The following is an 11,242-nucleotide window of genomic DNA, read 5'->3' as shown; positions in this document are numbered from 1 at the left end:
CTTAAAATGGAGCTCATTTGAGATGATGTTACTTGCAATGAGGAGATCATCACTACCAAATAAGCCATCTAACCCATTTTTCAGTCAATTCCCCTGCAGCACTCGTTGAAGCCTGATTTTGGAATAAATTCGTCATTTTTGAGCACTTTAATGCATCCTCCAGCATCCACTTCTTCTTCATTCTGGTCTTTTCGTCCCCTCTGTTCTGATTTTTCTTCTTGCCATCCATGGGTAACATCACAAAACAGCAAGAAACCACGCAAATCCCAACTGTGAAAAAATGCCTCTACTTTCCTCGAACTTTGTTGCTTTCTCTCTGTCTGACATATGTCTTTAGGTCATGCCATTAGATGAGGGGGCACTCATTTATCTCCCTGCATTTCCGTAAATAGACTTGACATTGGATGAACGCAATCCCCATTCCCATGAGGCTTTTCTCCATTCTATGTTAATTTAAGAAAAACAAATTAGTTTTGCACCAAATGTATTGCAAGAAGTGTTGCAAAAGTCGATATGCGCAGACTCGCCGCTGTGTAATGCGAGAGAGCACGTTGCAGCGACAGATTCGAGAGGTTGTATACAGTCCCTGACAAAAGTCTTGTCGCTTGTGTACAAATTGACCTGAAGTGCCGCTGAAATATATTTCTGGTCAAGATTTATTTACAAGAAATGGCTCATTTTAATCCCAACAGCTTTTGTAATAATGTTTCAGTGCAAAAAGAAACTGTCAAAAAGTATTCTAATATTCACAGCTTGGTAAAGCCCATTGAGTCAATTTTTGCAAAGACATAAGTGTTGTCGCCTTGTCATATGAGCTTCACCTGTGACTAATAATGGATCAATTAGGTCTCAGGTGTGTATAAAATCAACCCCAGTACACTAGACTTCACATCACTGCAACTAGACATCTGCAAACATGCCTAAGATTCACCCTGAGACTAAAGTTTTGATTATCAAGAGCCTGAAGACCAGATCCACTGCTGATGTGGCAGACACCCAATGTGTCTCAGCCAAGTACAGAGGATTAAAAACATTTGAAGACACTGGAGAGTTTTTGACAAGCCCAGGTCAGGCAACCCCGCAAGACAACTGCTCGAGAGGACCGTTTGTTGGCTCGAAAATCCAAGGCCAGCCCATTTTCCACTGCAGCAGAGCTCCACCAGACCTGGTCCCCTAAATCCCTGTGTCAACCAACGGTTTTGTCGGATTCTGTCTCGAAATGGCCTCCATGGTCGAATCAGTGCCCAGAAGCCAGCACCTAAACAAAAGACATTGAAAAACCGTGTGGCATTTGCCAGGCCACAGCCTGCTTAAAGGATGGATCTGGGAAGTGGAAGAAATGGATTTTTCAGATGAATCTTCTGTTGAATTACACCACAGTTGCCCCAAATATTGCAGGAACCTACTGGTCCCTGCAATATTTTTGGTGGCGGAAAAGTTTGGTGGCGGAAAAATCATGGTCTGGGGTACATCCAGTATGGGGGTGTGCGAAATCTGGCGTGGAAGCAACATCAATAGTCTCAATACCAAGAAATCTTAGCTACCTCTTATATTCCCAACCATAAAGAGGCCAAATTCTCCGCAGCAGGTAGGCTCCATCGCAATACTTCCATCTCCACTTCAAAGTTCCTCAAGGCGAAGAAGATCAAGATTCTCCAGGATTGGCCGGCCCGTCACCAGACATGAACATCATTGAGCAGATGTGGGGTAGGATGAAGAGGAAGCATGGAAGACCAAACCAAAGAATATTGATGAACTCTGGAGGGCATGCAAGACTGCTTTCCTACTATTCCTGATGACTTCATCAATACATTGTATGAATCCTTCCAAACCACATGATGCAGTCCTTCAAGCTCAGGGAGTCATCACAGATTTAAATTTGAATCTCACAGCACCACTATTTAATTTGCTAATATATTTTAGTATTTGTAGTAAATTTGTTCAATTTAGTCTAGGCGACAAAACTTTTGTCTTGCCAAATATTGACCTTTCTGTCTTGTTTAAATAATAAATCTTGAATAATTTATTTCAGTGCATTGAACATCATCTGGAGGGTTTTAGCTTCATATGATCTATTCTTACACCAATGATTAATTAAAAGTCAGGTTAATAGCAGGTGTTTCTACAAAATAGATAAGCGACAAGACTTTTGTCAGGGACTGTACACTGAGTTGTACTGGAAAAGTGACTAAAGTGATAAAAAAAATGGAGTACAGATTTTTTTCTACAACCTCTCAAATCATATTCTACAAGTGTTCCCGTCACATCTACGTGCTTTCACATTTTGCACCATATTTACCTTCATAGGAAAGCCCACTTTTATTAAGCAACTGTAGGAAGACATTCGGAAATGTCAACAGATGAGCGCATCAGCGCGCACGGGGCAACAAGCGCACGTTAATAAACCATTTTAAATTTCAAATGTTACATGTGTTAAACTTTCCTGATTGCTTCGTTTCCGATCGTGGTGGTCAGAAAACCAGGGGAGACTCGTTACCTCCAAGGCTGGCGCTATAAAATGAATAACGTTGGGTTTAAAATCCCTTTTCTGGTAAGCAAATGAATGAACTTGGCTTTCAGTCTGGGGTTTATTTCGGAAATCGCACACACTGTACAAAACTTACTCCACCAACTCCGGTCACATCTAATTCCCCACCCACACACACACACACACACCTTAAAAAGGAACATCCAAGTAGCTACTGCTCCCAATAAGTGACAAAATAACGTCAACATGTTCCTATTTACATACTGTGATTTGTATAGTCACAGGGTGTACAAATAACAAGGTCACATGAGACACAGCCATATTCTAACCGCATACCTGGGAACTATATTCTCAGAAAGGCGAAGCACGGGTACTTCTGCTACTTGGGCGGAGTGATTTGCTCGCAGCACCTGAGAAACCCGGTCACGGAGCGTTTGCAGCAGCTAGCAGTAGCTAGTTGGAACCAGTTACCCGCAGGATTCTTTGCTAGGCTAAGCTAATGCTGGGGGCGTCAGACAGAGTTGCAGCACGTACAGAGATGAGAAAGGTATGTATTGACTTGTCTGACTCTGGGGGTAACGGTGAATAAGCTAAAGTCCCAATAAGCTGGTGTGTTCTTTTAAAAGGAGCCTTAGCACTATTTTACAACAAATGCCTTATCGCGCTGAGACCAACCTGAAACCGAACATCATTTCTTTCATCAATATCTGTCCAAATCCAGCCAGACCCGGCCGGCTCGGGTATCCGCACTCTACTCTCAAAGTAGATTTCTACTTGCCTGAATGAAAACTGACTTTTGATATTTTGGGAGCAGAAACCAAGGGAGACAATTGCCCTCTTATGATTGATCACTTTCAATGGGATCTCACCCACACAGAGCAGTCTAGTTACCCGCAAAACAGTTTTTCTGTCTTTATTAACAATGTTGCACAAAACATCACCGTAAATAAAGGAATGTAAAAATACATCATTATAAATATTTATTATTTTTGGCATGTTTAACTTATTAGTAGAATGCGTTAACTTTACATCATACACCACACCATTAAACATTATTTCTGTTTATGGATTAAATCAGACTAGCTGGCCTGGCTAACAGCCATGTTAGCTAAGGCTAACGTTAGCTTTAGTGTTGATGAGTTTAGGGTACATACATTGGCAAGGATTTACAGACATTTTAAAAGCATTGCACATATCCCAACAACAGAACGGCTAAAGAGACACAAATTCCTTTATTTACGGTTCTATCTTGCATTACATCATTAATTAAGGCAGAAGAACACTTCTTTGACCAGTACACCTTACAACTTTGGGCTTCCTGAGGCCAGTGCCTCCATTCGTTACCGCCCTTAAAGTGTAAGAAGTCAGTTTAATTCAGGCAAACAGAAATCAACTTTTAGAGCAAAGTTTACCTGTGAGAGCGCGTATGCCCTCCAGCGCTCACAAAGATACTTGTGGGCGTGATTTTTCTGCCACTGTGAGTTCTCATTGCACAAACAGAGACTGCTGACCAAGGCACTTCTTTATCTCACGTTTTTAGCTTCCCATATACTTTTGGTTGCTCAGCTTCTCTGTGTACGTCACACTGCTCCTAAACTCCCAACACAGTTTAGCAAACAGTTTACTAGTTAATGAAACCCAACAGCCAGTGTGGCTGCCTCTGGTGTGTGCTAGACATCCCTGGTTCCAGCACACTACTGCATTTGAAGGTAGAGTATAATTAGTCCATGAGCACCAGCTTTGTCAATCAACTCAGCAGGGAGTGCTCATGAGCCATCCCCACACCTCTTTCCACTGCCGCTGAACGCAAACTATGCTAACATCCACAAATAGGCTACCATCAATAATGACGGAGTAAATATATTTCATGAACTTCATACACACAGTCACAGAGGATAGAGTAACGTAAGGAAACTTTCACAACAGCTAGCAGTCATACGTCAGTCACAAGGATACCAGTTTACTGGGTAGTTACCCTTTTTCAGAAGGGTAGTTAACTACCCTTTAGTTAGACTACAAACTGACAGCTTTACTTTTACATTTTCTGTAAAACATCACTATTTGCAGAGTTGCATGCTGTAGTTGTGTAAAACAGCACGGTAGACGAGAGCAGCAGACGATTACCGTAATTCCTCAAATAAAAGCTAGGGCCTTTATTTACCTGAATCGCAGAAGTGGTCCGGCTTATATTTGTAGCAGGCTTTTATTAGAGGCAGACCTTTATTTCTAATTCTGTTTGATGTTCTAATCTGTTTAATAAGTATAATTGTTTTAAATGAACCATTTTAAATAGAAAGTTGTGGCATTCGAGTGGACAGAGAGCATTCATTTTTTAAGAAACATTTTGAAAAATATCAACATACAACAACAGCCAGAAGGGCGAGAAAGCAATTTGGGTCAGAAGTAATCAAACACCACCACTGTGCCAGTTTGAACCCTGTGAATGTACCGGCTTTTGTACAAGAGGTTGTCATGTCAGAGAATAACGCAGACACACGTCTCACACCGCAAGCAAGTCATATAACTTATGTTTTCAGTTCATTTAACCATGCTGTATTGGTCTATAGTTCATGCACATTTCAAGTAAGTTAGCTAGTGATTTTGCTGTTTGTGTTCTTCACCTGTTAGCTAGGTTGCACGTTGCTTGATCTTCATGAAGCATCAACAGTTTCACCAGCGAACTTCAGATAATTTGATTGACAAGTGGATGGAAGCTTAGCTAGTTAGAAGTTGTCTTCGTCCGTGTTTGAACAGACACTGGGCAAAGTTGGAAACCAGAATCAGCTTTAAATACAGTCCTAATCTAGTTCTCACTAACAGGTTTCAAATAATTTCACTGGAGTTATTGTTATTATTGTTTGCATCATCAATACCGTATTTAATCTAATTGGATGGGAATATACAGTACTGTACGTTGCATTTGACACACCACTAAGCCGACTAGACAGATTCAACGGCATTCATTTGCAGTAAATCATTGCGGCTTGATGGCTCTAATGTTGGCACACAGTAGTATGGACGTGTTTGCAAATGATTGCAAATGAAGAAAACGGAGATCCCAGAGATTCGGCAGACAAGCAGCAAGACATTCGCAATCATCCTCTGGCTTATCTGAGAGAGATGTTTGAGATAGTAGGCATCAAGACTGACTCCTGGCCAATGTGCCTTAACTCTTCTTAATTGTCTGTAGTAATTAATATTTTATCATTTACTTTCTTTCCAAAAGCCATATGTGAGCACACACACACATACATGTAGATTCATTTAAATGGTAAAGGAAAGATTAAAAAAGAGAAACTGGATCAATGAATTCTCACCGAATCACAACTGAAATCATATCTTGCTACTCAGTCAGAATCTTATTAATCTGGAGTCCCAGTCTCTGTCACAATAATCATATATGTGATGTTTTAGGCCTTTTGACAGTCATCCATTTAAAATGTAGGTACTGGCATATAAAGAGCCTTTTTTCCATTTCCCCTGAAGATTCTCAGCATGCACTCTAGAAACATATGTGGACCAGGTAGCTTTGCATAAAAAATGGTTGTCATTCGCAAGGCTATTTTTACTTTTATACTTTAAGTAAATTTCCAAGCCTGTACTCTGTTACTTCTACTTGAGTAAAGAAGTTAAATCAGTACTTGCACTTTTACCAGCGTATTTTTTAACTCAAGTATCTGTACTTCTACTTAAGTACGGGAAGTGAGTACTTTTGCCATCTCTGAAGAGCATACAGTATACCAGTATCTGATCAACGTTATAGACGGTAGCTAGCTAGCATTGTTTCTAGCTTTTCCTCCCACCTCCAGCAAGCTATCTGTGCTCTGCTCCTGTCAGTTAATCTCGTCAGCTCATCCTTCTGTTTATTCGAGTCTCGGATTCTCCTAGAGTCAATGTCGAAATGTCTTGCAGCTTTTTCACCCGAGTTTTCCTTTGCATACTTTAAAACTTTTTTCGTTTTGTTGTTGCAAAGTCCGTCACTAGCATAGACAGTTAAAGAAATTGACCAACAGATCCCGTAGTTCTGGACGGAGACCAGTTGAGGATATTAGAAGCACTTTTCCGGTGATAGCTGAGCGTTACTGCGCAGTCTCCAACTGAGCATGACAATTTAGATGTGGTGTGGGCAACCTGTCTGAAAGTTGTTAGTCTTCTGGTAGCTGTACCATGAGAAATCTCAATCATTCCTGATCTTGCAGAGACGGAGAACGTAGGTGCATGTTAGGAGATAACGTAGGCACAGACTAATTACTGCTAACTAGAATACTAGTTAATATTAGTAATTAAACCTTAACAGCTTCTTCTGACAATTCGGTGATTTGTCGACTATGCAACAGCAAGTCGCTTGGTTATGACACAATCGTCAGCCTATTTTTGAAAAAACGTCTGCTACGGAGCCATAACGTGAGATACAAGGTAATGGAGCCTTTTATACATTGTCGTGTTTGTTTAGAAATAAACAATAAACAAATGTAGTCTTTAAACCCTTCAGATGTAAAGTTATTCACTGTCAGAGTGACGTCAAAATGCAGTCAATGGGATGCTAACGGCGGGTGATGGCTTTATAGCATTAAAATGGCGCCATAGGAGCTATGCTTAGAGAGGCGAAGCTTACCCCCTTGGTTAATAGCACTGCCTGTCATTCTATGCTGTCATTCTATGCTGTCACTAAATGCCTGTCATTCTATGCTGTCACTAAATGAGACTTGTGTTACATTCAATGTAGCTACTGCCATCTAGTGGCACCTGGTGGCACACTTGGCTGAGTAACACATGCATCCGCACTGACTAAAATACTGGTAGGAAAATAATACTTTACATGAGTACCATAACCCAGAAAAAAAGCATGAATATATTGTTGAATCTGTTAAATTAAATTGGTAGAAATATACATTACGGTAAACTTGAATGCACATGCATGTGAAAAGAATTTAGGAGATTATCTACACTATTTTTTCCCTGGCCTTACTTTGAGGCCGGCCTTTATTTGTATGTGCTGACCACGCCCCTGGCCACTATCAAAGGCTCGGCTTTTAATTTACTACCGGTCTTTATTTGAGGAATTACAGTATGTTACCTTGTGTCATGGAGGAGTACACTGGATGTTTTCTACTGAGATGATGTGGCAGCATGTTTGCATCTTAAAATAATCCCAAACTTGCTGTCGTTTTCTCTCGCCTGTCTCTTCTCATGGACCCCTCACTATTTTTGCTGTCTTCCTTCATTTGTAATATGCGCCGTCAGTCTTGTGTCCACAGAAGCAGAAACACAGAGACCTGTACACTGTTAGTTACATTGATTTAACGAAGATTGAGGCAAAGAATTTTGGTTCAAGGATTTTTTTGTAATCAAATTATTCAAGTTATTCAAGGAAACATTTCAGCTCTATCTGCGCCAGAACTGCACACAGTGCACATGCAGACAGAAAGGGGAGAAGGGACAGGGTGCGGGGGCCGGTGTAGGTACAAGAGACAGCGGGATGTGACGGGAGAAAGACGCAAGTCGCAGACAGATGAGAAAGCTTTCTAATCTGTGGGAAATAATGATCTCCCGTTACTCACCGTACATCTTTCCTTCATCTGACAGTATAATCTTCCTCCTTCCACAAGGTGGGTAGATGGCCAGGGCCTCCTGGAAGCTCTGCTCAATGTCGGGGCTCCAGACTCCCTCAGGGTCCCCATCCATGGTCTTATCTCCTCCTGAGTCACTTAGTCGTTCCATGTCGTCGCCTGGGCTCTCACTGCCACTCCAGCTACTGCGTTCCATACTGCTGCTTTGACGGTAATCCCAAATGCTACCAATAATCAAACTACCAATAATAAGAATAAAAGTTGCTGGTAGACTGTAGACAACTCAGCAGGCTGGTCCAAATCCAACTTCAGACAGCAGGAACTCTGAAAAGAAAAATCAAGGCAGACACAAAAAGTGTTTTATTAGCTACAAATAAAATATAAAAAAGTTGTGCACAGCAGAGTGTCCTGGGGGAGAGTGGTTACAGTTCATACCACATTACTGCAACGTCCTGGGTTTGATTCCAGCCTTGGGACCTTTGTTGAATTTCATACCCTCTCTGCCACCATTTCCAGTCTCTTTCTTTTGTCAAATAAAGACAAAAATGTCTTTAAAAAATCATTGGTGGCTCCTATATAAACTCAATGTCACATGGTTCCTAGCTAATGCTCCTAGCTAGCACAATTGTCTTGGGCAGGGCTAAGCGCCGGACGCAGCGATGGTGGCTCTGCAAAATGGTCTCCCCCTCAAAAGAAAACAACTGTTGACACAATACAGTAACGTGTGCTATTTAAAATAGCTGGATACATGGTTAAACGTAATTGCTCCTACCAGTGTATCAGCGTATGTCCATAATCCCCACAATCGGTCCCAAAACAACTCAGTTAGAGAGTAAATGTCGTAAACATATTCTTTGTCAATCTTTACCATAATTTCTGAAAGTATCAAGCCGGCCTGCCTTGTTGTACGATCCAAATATTCTTCCAAACTTGCCATTTTCAGTGTGCTAGCTCAAAGTTTATTGTCAATTCCTGAAATAAACAGGGAATCCCAACACGCAACAAGCGGAAGGTGAGGAACATCCGGCGCGTGAATGTCAGGCAATTATCCTGGAAATGAACTTCCATTTATCCAGACTAGCTGACGTCAGGCCTTGCCAGGAAGGCAAGACCCGGTGCCAGCATGAGCCGCCCACTTTGAACTTCATTTTAGCTCTTTAGAAACCTATGGATTATGTCACTGAAGCAATGTTCATGTTTTATACAGTCTATGGCTGAATGACTCAATTGCAAAGTTGTAGAAATGCTTTGTCCGATGCAAAACCATCACCTAGCTTGAAAATGAACAAGGTTTGAGCACTATGTAAAATTTGTTAATGCTTTTTACATGTAAAATGTGTGTATTTACTTGCTTGAGTGTCTATACTAGTATACTAGTGCTTCATATTGGCTACTAGCTTACTCTAGCCCTCTGTCTATGATGCTGATGATAACAGCTTTTATATGAAAGTAAGCTGATGCAAATCTCTAAATGTGTTTGTGGATAATTTGGACTTTGTGTATGGTTTGTAGCAGTTTTTTTAGTGTTTAGAGTATTACAAAATTTGCTGAATTTTAAGAGCTTTTTTGTTTGTTTTCCCACTCAGCTCTTGTTGTGTGTTTGTGAATATGATACTGTGTGTATTTTAAATAAAGTATTCATGAACCATCAGTGTGAGAGTTGGCCATTGCTTTTGCAGGGGATGCTACAGTAGGCATTTATCCCAGCTGCCAACGAAAAAGTATTGCTTCTTATCATGTAGAAAATAGCCTATTTTGTTAAACTGCTGTGGTAGCCCAACCTTAAATCCACATGCGCATAACTGGTGTTGAGAGACAGACAGAGAGCGACCACTACTACACACAGCTACTACCAGATTTAGGAAGGAAAAAACAGAAACTGAAAGGGGCTTGCCAGCTGCCTACAATTCTTCTTAAATCCCCCACAGCAACAGCAGGGTTGGCGTATCACACACACACACACACACACACACACACACACACACACACACACACACACACACACACACACACACACACACACACAACACACACACACACACACACACAACACACACACACACACACACACACAACACACACAGTGCCAGCTCCTTGGGCGAACACATGTCATTTTGTCTGGTCTTCGACTGTTCACACTTCCCATGCATTGTCCCTTGCCACAGCCTGCAGTTTGAAGTGTATGTCAGTGTGTGTATAATGTGTGTGTCTAAGTAATTTTAATACAATTACACTTGACAACATGCACGTAATGCAGCAGGAAACATTTTGGAGACATTTTAACCCTGTCCGCACACTTGAGCCAAGCACAAAGCTTTTAACAGCTGGGGCAAAGCACTGCAAGGCCCCAAAAAAAACATCTACTGGCTTAGACTCCCAGCCATGTGTAATGAATGAGATCTGCTGGTTTTACTAGAGTTTATCCTCTGGTTCGCTCTTCATGCTTATTCTATTCACCCTCATTTCCGTTTCCTCTCCAACTTCCCACCCTTGCTTTCCTCCCCTCCTGCCCCCCCCCCCCCCCCCTAGCAGTTTACCATTCAAACAAGGATTCATTCATCCAGCCGGCTTTATGGTTGAGCACCAGCAGCAAGATTAGTTTCCTCTACCCCGAGTGTGAGTGTGTTTGTACAAATTTGTATGCTAAAGTGAAGTATCCCTCTTTACAAGGAACAGAGGCTGTGATCATCTTAGATTCATGTTACAATGACTCCACTGATGACTGCTGGTGGAAATAAAAGGATCGCACCATTCATAGAAACTTTTCAAACAACTTCTACAGTATAATCCAATTGTCTGCTATATATTGGTGTTTTCAGTATGTTCTCAACAATCAACATTTTACATTCGGCTTTGTTGGTTAAAGGAGGGTGAAACAATTAAACTTTTCAACTTTCAGCTGTCTTTAAAAGCCTACTGGGGGTGAGTGTTTGATTGTGCTAACTTATCGCATTAAAGCTCCACTCATGAATGTTTAATATACACAATGATTATTATATATATATATATATATATATATATATATATATATATAAATAAATAAAAGTCTGCTAGAAAATGTGAATGCAGCACTACATACTATCCCTACTAAAGCCATAACCGAGACCAATGAGCTGATGAACGCCACAGCAACAGTGATCATAGAGATGATTGGCTATAAGATGAACACCACAAGCCACAAAGA

General features: G+C 41.1%; 1 protein-coding gene across 1 annotated transcript in view; it reads right to left on the bottom strand.

Annotated features, from left to right (window-relative positions):
- The window catches only part of LOC116686711 (transcriptional enhancer factor TEF-1), a 163,561-nt gene that overhangs the window by 79,425 nt on the left and 72,894 nt on the right, over window positions 1-11,242 (bottom strand). The window contains exon 2 of the mRNA XM_032511735.1: window positions 8,050-8,382. Within this exon, the coding sequence (XP_032367626.1) occupies window positions 8,050-8,254 (205 nt within the window). The 5' untranslated portion in view covers window positions 8,255-8,382. The remainder of the gene's footprint in view (window positions 1-8,049; window positions 8,383-11,242) is intronic.

This window comes from Etheostoma spectabile, unplaced genomic scaffold (assembly GCF_008692095.1).
Source record: "Etheostoma spectabile isolate EspeVRDwgs_2016 unplaced genomic scaffold, UIUC_Espe_1.0 scaffold456, whole genome shotgun sequence".
Lineage (NCBI taxonomy): Eukaryota > Metazoa > Chordata > Actinopteri > Perciformes > Percidae > Etheostoma > Etheostoma spectabile.
The sequence above is the reverse complement of the archived record's forward strand: the minus strand, read 5'-3'. Positions and strand labels throughout refer to the sequence as shown.